General features: G+C 43.6%; 1 protein-coding gene across 1 annotated transcript; it reads left to right on the forward strand.

The window, feature by feature from the left end:
* The first annotated feature begins 623 nt into the window (after positions 1–623).
* wdr3 (WD repeat domain 3) lies at positions 624–14,398 on the forward strand. Its single transcript, XM_014164810.2, has 24 exons — positions 624–725; positions 1,528–1,729; positions 2,010–2,219; positions 2,358–2,476; positions 3,526–3,604; positions 3,756–3,851; positions 3,993–4,088; positions 5,142–5,243; positions 5,394–5,491; positions 5,726–5,827; positions 5,916–6,146; positions 6,328–6,421; positions 6,524–6,625; positions 6,841–6,923; positions 7,090–7,285; positions 7,447–7,547; positions 11,855–11,966; positions 12,206–12,340; positions 12,457–12,507; positions 12,600–12,668; positions 12,787–12,930; positions 13,057–13,229; positions 13,876–13,969; positions 14,058–14,398. Exons 2-24 carry the CDS (start codon positions 1,556–1,558, stop codon positions 14,211–14,213), a joined length of 2,817 nt encoding a protein of 938 aa, XP_014020285.2. The 5' UTR covers positions 624–725; positions 1,528–1,555; the 3' UTR covers positions 14,214–14,398.
* The last annotated feature ends 6,597 nt before the right edge of the window (positions 14,399–20,995 follow it).

A 20,995-nucleotide genomic window follows, 5' to 3' on the forward strand; every position in this document is an offset into this window, starting at 1 on the left:
ATAAAACTTGTCTCACCACCATCACGGGGGGCACTGAAATGTTTTGCCGCGAGTTGAGAGGACCCCAAACCAAATCTTGCTTCATACTGTACTGTCTTTGCTAGAATTGTCCCACCAGATCTCGCCTCCTCCCGCCTGTCTTCCATCTTTGAGGACATGTATTTCCATTGTTAGAGCGGTCACTCGACTGTCTTGTCAATATGAAATAAAATCTTTGTTCACGACAAATAACACACCTATCCCTCCGTAGAAGACGCACACAAAGATAAATCACAACATTTGTGTAATATGCATAGGCTAATGCAACTCAGAGGAGCGGTTGGAATTGTATGTAAATCCTCGAGAGAGTTTTATATATTGTCGGTAAATTTAGGCATTCAGATATGGTCAAATATATGGCTGAGGAGATATTTTCTGTAAATCAACAACACAATACCCATTATACAGACTAAAGTAATGGATACATATAAAAATCCATGTGATTGATCATTAGTTTTATATATTGCAATTGAACACAACCATAAGTACAATACTCAGGTAACATTTTTTTTTATATATACGCATTCTCGTATCTGCCTTTCTGAAATTTGAGAGACATCAATGTGTGCGTATGTGTTTGTGTTCGACCAACTGTGTTTGATTAGTAGGGTCTTCCTCGTGTGCCTGGAAGTCAGAAAACATCACTGGCTGGATGCCTCAATCTAGGAATTAGCAACTTTATTCAAGTAAGATAAACAATTGGGAAAAGTATACATCATACATTTGTAAACGAAATGTTTATCAATCAGTCACAAAACATGTTTTGCTTGTTTTACTGTGTAATTTAGTTGGTTTAGCGATGCTGTGGAACACCACGTGGGCCTAACGTTAAAGCTAGCGACATAGCGAAGGTTAGCCAGCTACTGCAGCGGAACTTGGCTATGGTCACTGGATCTCGCTAAGTGTTCGAACAAATGTAGTTCTCAGAATTGACTTAGCTAACTATTACAGTAGTACTAGTAACTGTTGTATACATTGTTTTGTATGTTGTTGCTATAATGTAGCCTGGTCCCAGATCTGTGTGTGCTCTTGCCTAACGGTAACGTTACTCATTTGCTGTCCTTGGCAATGGTCTCACATGGTCACTGGATCTCACCAGGTCTTCTAACAAATGTAGTTGTCAGAATTGACTTAGCTTGCTAACTATTACAGTGCTACTAGTAACTGTTGTATCCATTGTTTTGTAGCTATAATGTAGCCTGGTCCCAGATCTGTTTGTGCTCTTGCCTAACGTTACTCCTTGTCAAGCCAAACAGGACAATTCCATAAGGAGTTTTTAGCAAGGGGCAGAAACAGATTGGCACCCAGACTTGCTATAATGCACATTGTACACTTGTCTCAGCGTTTAGCCTACATAATGCTGATACACTTGCCCTTCTGTAATGCATTGAAGCCAGAAGGGCTAGCTGATGCTCCAGTTGTCATTCCATGTCTGTTCTCCAGTCCATCATCATATGATATTCATCATCACTGTCTCATCCTCCCTAGCCTGTGATATCGCCCTGATCTTGTGACCATGGGGTTGACCAAGCAGTACCTGCGCTATGCTGCCAGCGCCGTGTTCGGAGTAATTGGGAGCCAGAAGGCCAACGTGGCCTTTGTCACCATGCGAGGAGGGGAGAGAGGACGCTTTGTGGCTGTGGCTGCCTGCGAGCATGTCTTCATATGGGACGTGCGTAAAGCAGAGAAGGTGAGAGACTTGGGAGGATCTATTCATGTAGGGTTGACTCAGTGGATTTGTCAGTAGGCTACTGCTGCTGTCATAGCCGATATCAGGGTCATCATTGCTGACAGTGCTCTTATAATTGGGTCTGAAATGTCCTAACCCATGGCTGTCGATAACTCAAATAAGATGACTTGGCCAGTGATACCAAGTTGTAACTGTATATATCACCAGTATTTCCTCATAGTGAGAGATGACATATTAGGTCAGCTGTCTTCCTTAGAAACTGTCCTCTTGTCTGTCCCAGGTTCTGATTCTCAAGGGGAACAAGCACGAGGTGACGTACCTCTGCCCCTCCCCCGATGGCGTCCATGTTGCCGTGGGTTACGAGGACGGGGCTGTGCGCATCTTCAGCCTATTGAACGGCGAGAGCAACGTGTCCTTCAACGGGCACAAGTCCGCAGTCACTGTGATCCGCTACGACACTCTCGGTTCTCGGCTGGTGACCGGATCCAAGGTAAGAACAGAACTATGCTGCCGTAGAGATGGCAGAGTCCCCAAGGATGTCGACTGTCCTGACGTCATGGTCAAGCTAAGGCGTTTGCATTTAAAATATGGTTAGTAATATGCCTATTATTATCTCTCTTCTTTTCAGGACACGGATGTGATTGTGTGGGATGTGATCAACGAGTGTGGTCTGTACCGACTGAAAGGACACAAAGACGCTGTCACACAGGCCCTGTTCCTCAAAGACAAGAACCTCCTGGTCACCAGGTAGTACATCACTCATATGTAGGTCTCTGACTTTCTGTCTTGGCCCCTGGTACTGTTAAGGCGTCGGCATACTCCCTTAAAGGTGCTGAACAGTCATTCTGAAAAGTACTTTTTCTCCCATGGCTAACTACCAGGAAGTTTGAAAAGGCAGGCTGATTGGGCAGGGAGCTTATAGTCATGAGCTCGCCTTGACTGACAGGTCTTTGAAACGCCTATGTCGAGGAACTTGGATGCAGTGTTGCAGTAAAATCATCTCAAGCTAATTTGGTGATACATAAAGCAACTCAAACAACATTGAAATTGAATCAATGATATCACTTATTTTTTTTATACATCTCCCATTTGGCATGTCTCTTGTAATGCGGTTCACAGCAGCGCTGATGGATGTGTTGACATGACAACTGCTTCAGAGTTGTGAATGACCTTTTGTTCCATGCTGGCTGAATATCATGTTACCATTGGTGTATTAAAATGAGAGTTAAGGTGATGTCACCTTGTCCCCTTAATAATGAATCCAAGTTTTTGACATGAGGGAGGGGACCAGTAACTTTATGATCAAACTTTATCAATGAAGAAGCAAGTCATGTTTCATACTTTGGTTAGGTTTCCTTCAAATATCTTCAAATTTAATGAAACATTTTTTTTGGACTGTTCATGACCTTAAAAGACCGCCGCTTGAAATTCTTATGACGTTTTTGCAGAGGAGATCTTAGTTGCGTAATTTTACGTCTAACTAAGATGTTTGGTGCAGTATTTCTCAAGTGAAAAAATGTGCATGAGAACACTTTATTGAAGAATCCCTACTGTTGACCAATCACCAACGAAGGGGCGTAGCCTTCGGCTACCGACTTTGCCTTGCCTCGAGAAAAAAATGTTGTTTGCTCGAACAGCTGAAAAAACCCTTGCCGAAGACCAAAACTAACAAAAACATTCGGACGCCTTTAGTGTTCTAGCGTTGAAAGACGAGGAGCGCAGGTTGGATACCAGCTAGGGAAAGTTACACCCCCCCCCCCCCGATGTCTGAATGGTCTTTCTGATGTTTTCTCCAGCTCCAAGGACAGCTTTGTAAAGTGGTGGGACCTTGACACCCAGCACTGCTTTAAGACCATGCTGGGACATCGCAGTGAGGTGAGTGCTTCCTGCCTATCTTAACATTTGATTGTCACGTGTTGTTGACATTGGATGGTGTACTAAGAGGTGATTGGATCTCTTGTCTCATTAGTTAGTCATTTTGAGGGAGACTTATCTGATTGGATCACCTTGGTTGTGTGTGTGTCAGGTGTGGGGCATGGCACTGCTGAACCAAGAGAGTAGATTGATAACAGGCTCAGCTGACAGTGAGCTCCGGGCCTGGGACATCAACTACCTAGAGGAGGTAAGCACAGAGGAGCTACAATGAGCCTTCTAAACACACAACTACATATTTTGGACAATAATGAAAAAGTCAAAAATAGCTTATCTGAATAAAATGCTAGTTAAGTCCTTCATTCTCTCTCTCGGTTTGTCCGTCGTTCAGGGCAGAGAGGCTGGTGAACCGAAGGAGAAGAAAGGCAAAAGCCTACTTGATGATGATGATGATGAGGAGGAAGTTGTGGACGAGAGCCCTGAGGAGGTAGGACGGACCATGATCCTCTACAGGGCAAAACACCACAATTGGTTACCTGCAGCACAAGTTAATCAGTTCATCTAGAAAATAACTCTGAAGAAGTATAGTAGCTAGTAATGAATGGCATATGTAACGGTAGCTAACACTGTTCCGTACAGATTTTGTGTACCGCTGCATTCAAACGAGGCTGTGATGAAACTAATGGGACTGAGTGACTGTTGGCATCAAAATCCGGGGTTTAAACTACGTTTCTATTCAAGCATTGATTGACATGGTAATAGACCAATAGTTTATGAGAAAAGTTGGAAAAAAACGGACCCCTCTGATGCTGTAGGATACATTGTGACGTATCACGATGTATTGTACGACACGCATTAAGCAACACGTGTGCCGTACAGCCTTTCCACCAGGGGTAGCACTTCTCTCGCAGATTAAAACAAGGAAAGGGGGATGGATACCTAGTCAATTGTACAACTGAATGTATTCATTGTTTGCGTCATCACTGCAAGCCATCATGACTCAAAAGCCGCTGTTTACTTCTGAAGATAACTTTAGCGTCGCTCTGAAAATCCGATTCAAATTCGTCATAAACCTTCAAATAGGTATGTGATGACACATTATATAAATTCTTTATAGTGTTTTATTACAATTTTAGAGGTGATCAGTTGGACAAATCGGGTGAAAAAAGCCGTTTCCCCATACGACATATTTCCCCCTTTCACTATTACTCAGTAGCCTTCACTTCCCCACCCGCCATTTTTAAAAAGCCCCAACGGAGCTCCATTGCCTTCTTCAATCATGCAGAGACGGGCAGCATAAAGATCTCGTCTTTGATTTGGCTGGAAAGAGGAGAAATTGTGCCTTACAATGGTATTCATATTACAGTTGACCTGTAAGTATATATATTTTTGGGGCGCTAAAATACGGTCATGTGTACGGACCACTGTCAAGTACGGAAGTTTAATTGTTGCTGTCTAATAGCATGTGTATCTGAAATCTGTATGTGTTTCATACTTTTCCCTTGCCCTCTGTCTCTCTCTCTCTCTCTCACACACACAGAGGATCCTGAGTTGTAAGAAAGCTGGCTCTTTGCTGAGAGAGGCCAGGGACAGGGTGGTCTCCATGACTACCGATGCCAAGGCCAAGGTCCTGGCGTGCCATGTAAGTGTTGACCTTTGACTTTTTAATGTTGGTACAGTCTTACTTACCCTCCAGTCATATTGATTTATTGTCATACATTTCTCAGATCACTAATGTAATGTGTATTCTTCCCTCTGATCTTTCCTCCTTTTCCCCATCCTTCTCTCGCAGGGCTCAGACACAGTGCTGGAGGTGTTCAGTGTGCTGCCGGAGGACGAGGTGGAGAGGGTGATGGCCAAGAAGCTGAAGAGAGCCAAGAAGAAGGCCAGGTATGTTGCACACAGTAGAGATCACACTGTCACCTCAGCCACGGCAGGGACCAGTCTGCAGATAGCCCAAGTTGGGCCAGACAGATACTGCAAAGCCTTCAGAGATGATTTGAAAGAATAAAACGTGTGCAATCTAATTCCAATCAAACAAAATACTTCCAATGTTTATGAATACAGTTATGTTGATGAAATTGGTGAAATGTAAAGATGAGGTGCTGCTGCCCCCTGGTGTAGAGATGCGCAGAATGCAGAGGACGCCCCAGAGCCTGTGGTGGAGAGGAATCTGGCAAATGAGATTGTGAGACTAACCAACATCAAGGCCTCCGCCAATATCAGGTACACAGCAACACACACACGCGCACTCTCTCACACACACACACTCAATCAATCAACCAACCAACGTTTTGTGTCACGCATATCCCAGATGGGTGGACTGCCTGATGTGTGCGGGTGGGGAGTTGAAGATAGCCATGCTGCTCCAGAACAACACAGTGGAGACCTATAGCCTCAAGACGACTGACAAGAACCCCACGGGCACTAAGACCTCCCGGCTCACCCTGGGAGGCCACCGCACCGATGCCCGCACGCTGGCCTTCAGCTCAGACAACATCGCTATCCTCTCCGCCTCTGGGGACACCGTCAAAGTCTGGAACAGGTGGGAAAGTCAGGTCACACAGGACTGACCTGACTGTGTGGATCACTGTACAAGTTAAATCTAGTTCACTAAGCTGACTTTCCAGCATCTTTTAAAGGTGACACCTAGACACATACTATATTATGAGCAGTTTTATACATTCTGATTGGGTGTCTAACGGGAAGTCTCTCCCACGTCACAGGTCTACCCTGCAGGTGATTCGCACCATGGCGTGTGAGTACGCCCTCTGCTCCCTGTTTGTCCCTGGAGACAGGCAGATTATCCTAGGAACCAAGGTAACACGCATGCACACACTAACGTACACCAAACTACTGTAGATGTGTGTTATCCAGTATTAAACTATTGTGTGTAACCCAGGCTAACCTTCTCTCTATCAGAGTGGTAAGATTCAGATCTTTGACCTGGCATCAGGAACCCTTATGGAGACTGTCGACGCCCATAACGGAGCTCTGTGGTCCCTCTGTCTGTCTCCTGATCAGGTACTGTCTGTATCTGCCTCTCTGTCCATGTTGAACATCATCCACCATACATGTAGTGTTTTCATGGGTCTCAGCTTCTAAAGTGCCAATCTCCATTACAACTCCATAGGCCCCTTATCTGTAGACAAAAGACCATAAAATAGTATAATTTCTATTTTTAAACATTCCCATTTGCTCTGACTGTTTATTTGACTGTAATTATGTGATTTCCTCAGAGGGGGATAGTGACTGGCGGGACTGACAAGAGAGTGAAGTTCTGGGAGTTTGAGCTGATTATGGACAAAGACGCTGCACAGAAGTAAGCCAAGCTTTATTCCTTCTGTTTCACATAGTGTCAATAACACTTAGAATGCGGTTTCATACCAGAGGCAACTGGTTTTATGCCCAGTCAGGCTGCATGCTTTTATCAAGTGAGCACTTGACTGGAGTTTCTGTTTACTCTGCTCTAATTGTTTGTGTTGCAGGAGGCTGACGGTGAAACACATGCGTACACTGCAGCTGGATGAGGATGTGTTGTGTGTGAAATATTCTCCTGACCAGAGACTGTTGGCTGTCTCCCTGCTGGACTGCACCGTCAAGGTCTTCTACACAGACACACTCAAGTTCTTCTTGTCTCTGTATGGACACAAGCTGCCTGTGCTCTGCCTGGACATCTCTCATGTGAGTACCGGTACTCATCCTAGCAACCCCAAACGAAAAGCGAATGTAATGAGTGACAGTAGATGAATATGGAATGTGCATACTTGTGTGTGTTGGTTAAAGTTGCTGCGTGTATGTTTTCAATCTGTCTTGTCTCTGAATGTTACTTGTCCATCTCTCAGGACAGTGCCTTGATAGCAACTGGCTCTGCAGACAGAAACGTCAAGATCTGGGGTCTGGACTTTGGGGACTGTCACAGATCTATGTTTGCCCACGATGACAGGTACAGAAAAAATACGACATATATATACACACACAGTTGCAAGAAAAAGTATGTGAACCCTTTGGAATTACCTGGATTTCTACATAAATTTGTCAAAAGAATTTGATCTGATCTTCCTCTTAAGTCACAACAATAGACAAACACAGTGTGCTTCAACAAATACCACACCAATTATTGTATTGTCTATATTGAATACATCACTTAAACATTCACAGTGTAGGTTGGAAAAAGTATTTGAACCCATTGGCTAATGACCAAAAAGCTAATTGGAGTCAGGACCTGGAGTCCAATCAATGAGACAAGATTCGAGTTGTTGGTTAGAGCTGCCCTGCAATATAAAAAACACTCACAAAATCTGAGTTTGCTATTCACGTGAAGCATTGCCTGATGTGAACCATGTCTTGAACAAAAAAGATCTCAGAAGACCTACGATTAAGAATTGTTGACTTGCATAAAGCTGGAAAGGGTTACAAAAGTATCTCTAAAAGCCTTGATGTTCATCAGTCCACCGTAAGATAAATTGAGAAAGTTCAGCACTGTTGCTGCTCTCCCTAGGAGTGGCCGTCCTGCAAAGATGACTGCAAGAGCACAGCACAGAATGCTCAATGAGGTTAAGAAGAATCCTAGAGTGTCAGCTAAAGACTTACAGAAATCTCTGGAACATGCTAACATCTCTTTGACGAGTCTATGATATGTAAAACACTAAACAAGAATGGTGCTCATGGGAGTGCACCACTGAAGAAGCAACTGCTGTCCAAAAAAACATTGCTGCACGTCTGAAGTTTGCAAAAGAGCACCTGGATGTTCCATAGCACTACTGGCAAAATATTCTGTGGATGGATGAATCTACAGTTGAGTTGTTTGGAAGGAACACACAATACTGTGTGGAGGAAAAAAAGGCTCAGCACACCAACATCAAAACCTCATCCCAACTGTAAAGTATGGTGGAGGAGCATCATGGTCTGGGGCTACTTTGCTGTCTCAGGGCCTGAACAGCTTGCTATCATTGACGGAAAAGTGAATTCCCATGTTTATCAAGACATTTTGCCGGAGAATGTAAGGTGATCTGTCCGCCAATTGAAGCTCTGTCTTAGGTCATTTAGGATCACCACTTTATTTTAAGAATGTGAAATGTCAGAATAATAGTAGCGAGAATTATTTATTTCAGCTTTTATTTCTTTCACCACATTCCCAGTGGGTCAGAGGTTTACATGCACTCAATTAGTATTTGGTAGCATTGCCTTAAACATTTTAAACTTGGGTCAAACGTTTCGGGTAGCCTTCCACAAGCTTCCCACAATAAGTTGGGTGAATTTTGGCCAATTGCTCCTGACAGAGCTGGTGCAACTGAGTCAGGTTTGTAGGCCTCCTTGCTCGCACACGCTATTTCAGTTCTGGCCAGAAATTTTCTATAGAATTGAGGTCAGGGCTTTGTGATGGCCACTCCAATACCTTGACTTTGTTGTCCTTAAGCCATTTTGCCACAACTTTGGAAGTATGCTTGGGCTCATTGTCCATTTGGAAGACCCATTTGCGACCAAGCTTTAACTTCCTGACTGATGTCTTGAGATGTTGCTTCAATGTATCCACATAATTTTCCATCCTCATGATGCCATATATTTTGTGACGTGCACCTGTCCCTCCTGCAGCAAGCACCCCAACAACATGATGCTGCCACCCCCGTGCTTCACGGTTGGGATGGTGTTCTTGCAAGCCTCCTCCTTTTTCCTCCAAACATAACGATGGTCATTATGGCCAAACAGTTCTATTTTTGTTTTATCAGACCAGAGGACATTTCTCCCAAAAGTACGATCTTTGTCCCCATGTGCAGTTGCAAACCATAGTCTGGCTTTTTTATGCCGGTGTTGAGCAGTGGCTTTTTCCTTGCTGAGTGGCCTTTCAGGTTATGTCGATATAGGACTCGTTTTACTGTGGATATGGATACTTTTGTACCAGTTTCCTCCAGCATCTTCACAAGGTCCTTTGCTGTTGTTCTGGGATTGATTTGCACTTTTCGCACCAAAGTACGTTCATCTCTAGGAAACAGAACGCGTCTCCTTCCTGAGCGGTATGACGGCTGTGTGGTCCCATGGTGTTTATACTTGCGTACTATTGTTTGTACAGATGAAGGTGGTACCCTTCAGGCATTTGGAAATTGCTCCCAAGGATGAACCAGACTTGTGGAGGTCTACAATGTTTTTTCTGAGGTCTAGGCTGATTTCTTTTGGTTTCCCATGATCTCAAGCAGAGAGGCACTGAGTTTGAAGGTAGGCCTTGAAATGCATCCACAGGTACACCTCCAATGGACTCAAATGATGTCAAGTGATGTCAATTAGCCTATCAGAAGCTTCTAAAGCCATTACATCATTTTCTGGAACTTTCCAAGCTGTTTAAAGGCACAGTCAACTTAGCATATGTAAACTTCCGACCCACTGGAATTGTGATACAGTGAAATAATCTGTCTGTAAACAAGTGTTGTAAAAAGTATTTGTGTCATGCACAAAGCAGATGTCCTAACCAACTTGCCAAAGCTATAGTTTTAACAAAAAATGTGTGGAGTGGTTGAAAAATGAGTTTTAATGACTCCAACCTAAGTGTATGTAAACTTCCGACTTAAACTGTATAAGTGTAAGTAATAAACTCAGGGAAAAAATCAACGTCCTCTCACTGTCAACTGCGTTTATTTTCAGCAAACTTAATATTTGTATGAACATAACAAAATTAAACAACTGAGACATAAACTCAACAAGTTCCACAGGGGTCAAATTCAAAAGTAACAGTCAGTATCTGGTGTGGCCACCAGCTGCATTAAGTACTGCAGTGCATCTCCTCATGGACTGCACCAGATTTGCCAGTTCTTGCTGTGAGATGTTACCCCACTCTTCCACCAAGTGACCTGCAAGTTCCTGGATATTTCTGGGGGGGAATGGCCCTAGCCCTCACCCTCCGATCCAAAAGGTCCCAGACGTGCTCAATGGGATTGAGATCCGGGCTCTTCGCTGGCCATGGCAGCACACTGACATTCCTGTCTTGCAGGAAATCACGCGCTGGTGGCATTGTCATGCTGGAAGGTCATGTCAGGATGAGCCTGCAGGAAGGGTACCACATGAGGGAGGAGGATGTCTTCCCTGTAACGCACAGCGTTGAGAATTCCTGCAATGACAACAAGCTCAGTCTGATGATGCTGTGACACACCGCCCAGACCATGACGGACCCTCCACCTCCAAATCGATCCCGCTCCAGAGTACATGCCTCGGTGTAACGCTCATTCCTTCGACAATAAACCCGAATCCAACCATCACCCCTGGTGAGACAAAACTGCGACTCGTCAGTGAAGAGCACTTTTTGCCAGTCCTGTCTGGTCCTGCGACGGGGGGTTTGTGCCCATCGGCGACGTTGTTGCCGATGATGTAAGGAAGGTCCTCACTAGACAACAGGCCTACAAGCCCTCAGTCCAGCCTCTCTCAGCCTATTGGGGACAGTCTGAGCACTGATGGAGGGATTGTGCGTTCCTGGTGTAACTCAGGCAGTTGTTGTTGCCATCCTGTACCTGTCCCGCAGGTGTGATGCTCAGATGTACCGATCCTATGCAGGTGTTACATGTGGTCTGCCACTGCGAGGACGATCAGCTGTTCGTCCTGTCTCCCTGTAGTGCTGTCTTAGGTGTCTCACAGTACGGACATTGCAATTTATTGCCCTGGCCACATCTGCAGTCCTCATGCCTCCTTGCAGCATGCCTAAGGCACGTTCACGCAGTTGAGCAGGGACCCTGGGCATCTTTCTTTTGGTGTTTTTAGTCAGTAGAAAGGCCTCTTTCGCGTCTTAAGTTTTCATAACTGTGACCTTAATTGCCTACCGTCTGTAAGCTGTTAGTGTCTTAACGACCATTCCACAGGTGTATGTTCATTAATTGTTTATGGTTCATTGAACAGGAAACAGTGTTTTAAACCCTTTACAATGAAGATCTGTGAAGTTATTTGGATTTTTACAAATTATCTTTGAAAGACAGGGTCCTGAATAAGGGCCGTTTTCTTTTTGTTGTTGAGTTTTATATATATTAATATGAATATAGAATATACTGCAAGAACACATCATCCTAAGCTGTCAGCCATATGGTCAGTGTGGAAGCTTGACCAACGGTCTTGAATGATATAATTTAATAGATGTTGGCTCCACTCTCCCCATTTCCAGTAAAATATTTCATTTAATCTCCAGTTTCAGAAACACTGTCCTTGTTAGCTGCCTCTGACCGATGACATCACCCCATCTGCTCTTTCATGTCGCCATTTTTTTCTCTCTTTTCTCAGCGTCATGTTCCTTCAGTTTGTCCCCAAAACCCATCTGTTCTTCACAGCGGGGAAGGACAAGAAGATAAAACAGTGGGACGCAGACAAATTTGAGCACATCCAGACCTTAGAGGTGACATTCACTCCCGTGCTGTTAGCTACATTTCCCATATAGAGATGAGGTCTAGAATTCATGATAACATTTTGGGGAATATTGATAAGTGACATAACCAATTACCTAAATGCTCTTTTTTTTCCCATTGGAGGAATTACATTTCCCTTCCTTAATTGACTAAATTGAAAATGGATTTGACCCCACCCCTAGTGTTGACCTTTAACCGCTGACCCATGTGTGTGACGTGCTATCCTCAGGGTCACCATCGGGAGGTTTGGTGTCTGGCCATCAGTCCTAACGGGGACCACATTGTGTCCTCGTCCCACGACAAGTCCCTGAGGCTCTGGGAGAGGACCAGAGAACCCATCATCCTGGAGGAAGAGAGGGAGATGGTGGGTAGTGGTACCCCAGAAACATGCTTTCTCTGTGGGTAAAAGGGAAGGGAGATAGTGGACACCAATCAGGTTTTATCTTGAACTTTTTCACCCTCTCAAATGTTTTTCTTTAGGAGAGAGAGGCTGAGTTTGAGGAGGGCATGGCCAAAGGGGATGAGCCTGTGGTAAGTGCTGACTTTATTTCAAACCAGTGGAAATGAAATTGTTTGTTTTCTCAGTGTCGTTCAGTCTCGTTGATGTCTGGTGTGTCTCACAGGTTCCAGGAGAGATCAAAGATGCAGAGGCAGCACCAGCGGCGAAGAAAACCATAGAGACAGTCAAAGCTGTAAGTCTCCATGTCAAGTAACTAGACTGCAGAGATGGAGAGGTTGTGTGTGTGTGTGCACGTTCGGATAGGTACGTGTGTAGTTTGTAATGGCCGGTGTGTGTGTGTGTCTCTTCAGGCTGAGCGTGTCATGGAGGCTCTGGAGCTGTACAGATCAGAGAGCAGGAAAATGGAGGAGCATCAGATAGCCTGCCAGTCAGCTGGAAAACAGTTGTCTCCACCTAAGGCCAATCCTGTCCTTGTGGCCTTTGGAAACGTTTCTGTAAGTTTTCTTTTTTTAATTCCATCTGAAATGATCATACTACATACATAGCCCAGGGTACTAGTTCTGATCCTCACTAATCTATCATGTTAACTTAGTAACCACGTCCTCCTGCCTCTCTTGCAGCCGTCTCGCTACGTCTTGGACGTAATAAAGAAGGTCCGGTCCAGTGAGCTGGAGGTGTCTCTGCTGGTCCTGCCGTTCCCCTACATTCCAGACCTGCTGTCTCTCTTCAACTGCTATGTCCAGGACGGCCTGGAGGTGGAGCTAGTGTGCCGTTGTCTCTTCTTCCTGCTCAGGTATGCTAGCCTCGGACGCCAGGCTTCTCAAGTAGTGTGAAAACCTGGAGAAGTTGTTCTCAGGAGGAGGTGGAGTCTAGATTCAAACTAGTGACGCGTTGCCACTTATCAAACCAATCAACTATTTTGAATGGGTGGAGCTCCAAAAATATGTGCTGTTTCTGAATAATTTTCTGGCTTGCAACAAGCTAGCTACCATTAAGAGAAAAAAAATGGCACTGCATAGGCTAATAAATCTTTGTCTGACACACGGTAGGAAAAGAGGCACAAACAAAATGGGGAAAACAAGGAAATGTCTCTCCTGAAAAGAAACGTCTTTTCTACTCCGAGCCAATAAAATGTGAGCGTTAACAACCAGCGCTTCCTTTCAATCGCAAAATCCAATTCTAAAGTTCTCCAGACTTACAATAGTCGAGTCAACACGACGAGATTTGGAAGGATGACCCCTTGAGACTTATGGTTATGCTAACAAACAACCTCACACCAATCATAAGTGTTTTTTACTCAGTTTGTGTGTTTCTCACATATGCAAACAACCTCACACAAGTGTGTGTCTGGTGTCTCTAAGGTACCTGAAGTGTGAGCGTGAGTAGATGAGCCTAAAGTAGTGTGTCAGTTTTCACTGTGCTTGTCCTTGTCTCTCCAGAATCCACTTTGGCCAGATCTCCAGTAACCAGATGCTGCTGACCGTCATAGACGAGCTGAGAATCAACACCATCTCTAAAGTCAGAGAGATCAGGGTGAGTCTAATCGGAAAATATAGAAAATGTACTCTAAAGGCTAATGATCCTCAAGTCATATAAAACTGTATCTCTTCTTCTGCTCCAGGATGTTCTGGGATTCAACAGTGCTGGTCTCCAGTTCCTCCAGAGGGAGGTCGAGAGCAAAGAGGAGGTCATGTTTTTCGCAGACGCCACCGGTCTCCTTAAAGAGAAGAGGAGGAAGAGGAAGAAGAGAGAGAGAGCTATTCTCACTATTGCCTGAATCACCACAGGATTTTATATATATACACCCCACATCATGACCAGTAGGCTACTGCAGGGGTGGCCTTAAGCAGAGAGATTTACGCTGTTAGTTTTATATCTGAACTGTTATAGGATCCTGATAGGACATAACACTGTGTTATTCAATGACATGCTTCATTTCCCAAATAAACTGTGTCTGAGTTACTCATGTTGAGCCTCACTCCCTCAGGTTTTACAGAAGGCCTGTGAATGAATAAATCCACTGCTCCCTAACTCAAGTCCAAAGGACGTACTGTATGTATACACAGCAGATCCCTCTGCAACCACAGGCTCGTATAAAACACATTCATATAAAACTCCTTCTTTAATAGTTACATTTCGAGTTGGACTTTTCCCTCCCTGGTTGGTCTTAGCTTCCTGTCACATGGGGTTTGGACAGGTATGATTTAGGCCTGTTTCTCTGGGTCTTCCTGTAACACAGCCTAGGGGAGTGATTCATGGCTGGATCAGGGCCAAACCGGACTGAAGTGGGCTTCAGGGGGGGGGTGGGTGTCAGATCAGTCACAGGCCACCAAGACTACTGCTCCCAAAGAGCACACAGGACAGAACTAGATTCAGTCAGCTACTGGGAACCCCTCCTCCCTCTCCACAGTTATTTTTATACTGCCATCAGTGGGAGAAAGAGGCAGATTCAGCTTTATTTCACTGCTCTTGTAACCCAGGCTGAATTTACGGGGTCTATACCTCGTGTACGTAGACTACATATTTCAAGGAGACTAGCAAGACTAGAGTATAGTACCCAGATCTGCCATCTCAGTTTTCAGCGCCAAATTTTGCTGAAAGATGGACTGCTTGCATTTTCCCACCCAACCCTGAATGTTAATCCTGTAACAGCAGTGTTTCACACCTACATCAAACACGTTTTGTGTGTTTATATCCTGACCGCAGGGTGCCATGAATTAATGAAATGGACACCTTAAAAAACCTCCCTCTGTTCACTTTTTAATCTCAGTCAGACAAAAAACAAATTTACTCTGTATTTATAAGGCTGTAAAAAGGGACGGCAACTCTTTACGAGGCTGGATTTGGCTCTTTAAGCCATAAATGTCACACCTACCAAAATTAAAAATTCTTCAGAAAAAACCTGACTCAGACACACACACACAAACCCAACAGCAATAGATTCCAAAAATTCATCTCAAATCTAAATGGCATTCGAATGCATAATTTATTATTAAAACAGAATGAAAACTTTTAGATACAGTATTTAGCAAACATGACCCCAAAATTACCCCAAGTTACTTTTCAGTGAAACTATGAACTCAATTTAACCGTGCCTTATTCAGTACAGCCTCCAGCACACTTTTCCAGTTTAATGTGTGTAATGTCTTTCTCTGCCTCAAACAATATCTAAAAGTGAGGGATTTCATAGCAATATTTCCCTGGTGTTTTGTCAACCTGTCATATTCTGGCTGTTAACCGAACACACAGTGAGTGAAATGTTTATGATGTTTCCTCCCTCCATCTCAGTCATCTGCACTGTGGCTACAGCTACTCATGGACCCCGAGTTTATTATTCATTTCAGCTTCATAGCTTTTCACAGACAACAGGCCAGTGTACCTGGGAGAAATGGTGGTGGGTTCCATAGCTGTGACTGTTCCTGAAAATGACAGACTCTTGGCTCTTCAGATGAGTAAACTGTCAAGAGAGAAATTTAGAATAAGCGCTTACCTCTAGTAGTCCTATTTAAAAGGTGTTCCTGGATAAATTACTATGGATTGACAAATCCAGTTTCAAGATTAGTGTTTATAAGAGAATGGAATAACTATCAAAAAGTAAGCTATAAGTACACAGGTCAGGTAGAAAGCAGATATGTATCTATTGTAATTGCTGCGTTCATGCAGAAGACCCCTCCCATATGTACAAAAGTGTTGAGGCTGTACAGATAATATGATGACATGCTGTATCAGGTGTGCCAAGTACAATGTTTTCCAAAATAGTCAGCCGTGGCACACTGTTGGATTGGAGCGAGAGAGAAAATAGTAGTTTTTTTCTTCAGTGGTGTATTGGCTTAGACAGTCAACAAGCTCCCGCAGTCTCACGGCAGAATTAAATGTACATTCATGTTTCTCAAATTTCGAAGGTGTTCCAAATGTCAAAATTCAAATTGTTTAAGGTTAAGTTTAGGCATTAATGCTGAAATCTTAAGGTTAGGCATTAACTCCGAAGGGTTAAGGTTTGGGATAGGCTCAAAACAAAAATCTCAAAAATAACTTTCCATCACTGGTTTCTAACAGGCCTCTAATGCACCAGAGGCATTAAAATCCACATTTTTAAGGTTATGGTAAAATTGAGGCATTAACTCCGAAGAGTTAAGGTTTGGGATAGGCTTAATCCAAAAATCTCAAAAACAACATTCAATCATTGGATTCGAACATGCAACCTTTTGCACGCCATATGGTGAGGCAGACACTCACTGTTGGCCCTAGTGGCTGGTTTCTATCTCCTGACCATCTCCCAATGTCTAATACTGACTTGTGTCACGGGTGACCTAGCTGAGACAGTAGGCTACACTACTGAACTTGACCACTGGGTGGAAGGCTTACCTTTCCCAAAACACTTGGCGGCAGCCACATATGGCATCCATGTGAATCTAAAGGCCCCTATCCAAGTGTAGATTACAGCCCTAGCACCTGTTCTGCTGTTCAGCTCATAATGGTTAAGGTTAGGACAGGGTCCAACACTGACTGACCACTGATCCAAACCCTACGTCAATACAGCATCGTCATCACATTAGTTGCATACCACAGCATGGAGGTGACCGACCCCAAATAATCCATTATCCATAGTGTTCAAGTTCAAACAGAACATGACCCATATCTTTCACATAGATTTATATGTCTTCTAGTATTACAGTGTCAGTGTGACATTTCTTTGGCCTCTGTTTGGATGCTTTTGCTTAGCAACCGCAAACAAGTCTGAGAAGTTGTTCAGATGAGCTATGAGCAACACCTGCTGAACTAGAGGACGTGTTCAATTTTTCGAACAGATTGAAACAGTGAACAGTAAGTTAACAATTAGTCAGTTAGTCAGTGAGTGAATCATTTCAAAAGTCATTTACTCTAGTGAGACGTGTTAGGTTAAATCTGCATCCAGCACTCTAGCTGAATAAGCCTGCAGCTACCTGAGTAAGATATGGGGTGGCATGATCGGTCCGAGGAGACCCTGAGTCATAACCTGGTTGCTATGGGAGCGCGGCAAGAGACGGTGAGGGTTTGGTGGTCGTCCAGTCAGGGTCTAAGTGATGAGGTGGCAGAACGCTCAGTCATGCCCAGCTCTGACCACCTCTCTCTGGGGTAGTTACCATATGAACGCTCCCTTTATCTGCCTCTGCCCTTCTACTCTATTTACCTCTTCTTTTTATTTTGTTTCTATTTGAATTTTTTATTCACTGTGGCGTTATTTTTCTGAATAACCCCGTATGGTTAGTGTGTCTTGCATTCTTTCTGTTCTATCTCCCACCACATTCATAAAGCTACAGCAGTCATGTGGATGAACCATGATTTCCATCTAATTATTTCAACATTTGAAAAAGTAGATGGAAATATTTTATAATAGGATTCCCATTTCTTCATTATCCATTCCAGCAGTGTTCCATAGAGAGTTATGGCTGTTATACTGCAGCCCGAGGAGGTGAAAGTGGTGGCGCTCCCTCCACAGAGGCAGTCAGTCACACATGTCGAGTGGGTCAGCAGCACGCCTCCACTCATCTGGGCGGAAGAGAGGAACATGGTTTAATAGTCTGGAGAGATCAGGGGAGAGGAAACCATTTCTCCCCCTGCCCCACACCGGGGTCAACCCTCCCTGGGCCCTTATGAAGCCCCCCATACGGACACGCACACGGACATGGACACGCACACACAAACAAATACAGAAACAGACACACATCCATCCCATTATCTGAAAACAGACATACAAACGCACACACACTTTCACCTTTCAAGAGCTCTCCCCAGAAATCCACATAGCTGATGTAATTAGTCATTTTAGAGCCCTGCACTTCATATTACTACCCATAAACAGACATTCAATACTTTCCTTTGAGAGCCCTGTTTATCCTAGAGTTTTATAGTCCATGCTGGACCTCTCCGTGTTTATTCTCTAGAACAATAATGCCACTATACTCCACTGCTGGAATGCAATTAATTTGTCCAATTAAACACAGAAAATAAATACAAACCCATTAGACTAGCTCTGCTCCGAAAACACTTGAACAACGGCACTCTGCCTGAGGTTTTATGGAGTAGGTTTTAAAGCAGCAGGGCTGATGGATGAAATGACATGGAATGAGATGTTTGTCAAAGGTTTAATCAGTTATTATCTAAATATACTTTGACATAAATCTGGATTACACACAAGTAGTGGGGACTTAGTTTGTGAAAGGAAAAACACTGTGGAAACTAATGGAATATATACACTTTCACAAAGTAGCTACTGAGCACAATATCTTTGTCAAATGGATAAATGGATATAGTAGACCGTATTATGCTACAAACCATGAAGTAGCTTAAATACACAAAGCATGTATTGCAATGAGCATCATTAAAGCTAAAGCAATGAGCATCATTAAAGCATTAGGAGGGGGCATACAGTGCCTTTTCGGAAGGTATTCAGACCCCTTGACTTTTTCCACATTTTGGTAGATTACAGCCTTATTCTAAAATTGATTAAATGTTTTTTTTTTCAATTTTTCAATCTACACACAATACCCCATAATGACAAAGAAAAAACAGGATTTTAGAAATATTTGCTAATTTATTAAAAATAAAAAACAGAAATATCACATTTACATAAGTATTCAGACCCTTTACTCAGTACTTTGTTGAAGAACCTTTGGCAGCGATTACAGCCTCAAATCTTATTGGTTATGACGCTACAAGCCTGGCACACCTATATTTGGGGAGTTTCTTTTATTCTTCTCTGAAGATCCTCTCAAGCTCTGTCAGGTTGGATTGGGAGCGTTGCTGCACAGCTATTTTCAGGTCTCTCCAGAGATGTTCGATCAGTTCTGAGCTCTGGCCAGGCCACTCAAGGCCATTCAGAGACTTGTCCCAAAGTCACTCCTGCGTTGTCTTGGCTGTGTGCTTAGGGTCGTTGTCCTGTTGGAAGGTCAACTTTCGTCCCAATCTGAGGTCATGAGCGCTCTGGAGCAGGTATGCATCAAGGATCTCTCTGTACTTTTCTCTGTTCATCTTTGCCTCGATCCGGACTAGTCTCCCAGTCCCTGCCGCTGAAAAACATCCCCACAGCATGATGCTGCCACCACCATGCTTCACCGTAGGGATAGTGCCAAGTTTCCTCCAGATGTGACGCGTGGCATTCATGCCAAAGAGTTTAATCTTGGTTTCATCATACCAGAAAATCTTGTTTCTCATGGTCTGAGAGTCTTTAGGTGCCTTTTGGCAAATTCCAAGTGGACTGTCATTTGCCAGTCAACAGGTGGACTACAATCAATTTGTAGAAACATCTCAAGGGTGATCAATGGAAATAGGATGCATCTGAGGTCAATTTAGAGTCACATAGTAAAGGTTCTGAATACTTATGTAAATAAGCTATTTCTATTGCAAAATTGTCTAAAAACCTGCTTTCACTTTGTCATTATGTGGTATAGTGTGTAGATTGCTGAGTATTTAAAAAAATGTTATCCATTTTAGAATATGACTGTAACGTAACAAAATGTGGATAAAGTCAAGTGGTCTGAATGCATTCCGAAAGCACTGTATTTCACAGAAATGATACTCATTTAAATGTAAATGGTCTCAACAAACAATGTATTTCCTACATAGAACTATGTACAAAGTAATGCAAACAACTGTGCTAGAAATTACAATGTCCAAACAAATAATCAATCTAAGCTCTAAAAAGGCTGAAACTAATTTGTGGGATGTTTTCCTGGGGAGTGGAGTGTAGAGTGCAGTGCGTCTGTCATTGTGATGAAGTTGCTACCGTCACATTGGGAGTGAATCTCATAGGAGGCTGGACAGAGGGCCCACAATCCCCCAGACAGACAGACAATTTCCTGTGTTAGAAAAGCCTGGCTGCATAGCTCTATAAACGCAGCGCGCCAGGAACCAGTACGTATAGGACCAAACCACAAACACATAGCAACGATGACATACTGGTTTATATAGAGTTTACATCAAAGAATCCCTAAAACCTGTACCCACATCATAAATATTGCACTGTACAGACTCACACTCACAAACACACTGTTGTGCACCCTGCTGTCCTTACCTCGTAGGTCAAAAGTTTCATTTTGAGTTGCATGATTGAGTCAGCCTGAATACTGGAATGTTTCTCTATAGTACATGTACGTAGTTCTTCCCTTACCTTAATTTGACCAATTGGTCCCGAGTGGCGCAGCGGTCTAAGACACTACATCTCAGTGCTAGAGGCGTCACTACAGACCCTGGTTTGATTCCAGGCTGTATCACAACTGGCCGTGATTGGGAGTCCCATAGGGCAGCGCACAATTGGCCCAGCGTCATCCGGGTTAGGGTTTGGCCGGGGTAGGCAGTCATTGTAAATAAGAATTTGTCCTTAACTGACTGGCCTAGTTAAATAAATGTTAATTAAAAATATATATACTGTAAGGCCTAACTGCAGGTGTGTTGAACATATTGTATGGGCTAGGAGAAGATAACTACCCACATCAGTTAATGTCAGCAGCATAGGAGGACTGGAGAGATAATTGGTGATCTACCCCTCGACACACAAACAATTAACACACATTGAGGATG

Source organism: Salmo salar, chromosome ssa21, assembly GCF_905237065.1.
Source record: "Salmo salar chromosome ssa21, Ssal_v3.1, whole genome shotgun sequence".
Taxonomy (NCBI): domain Eukaryota; kingdom Metazoa; phylum Chordata; class Actinopteri; order Salmoniformes; family Salmonidae; genus Salmo; species Salmo salar.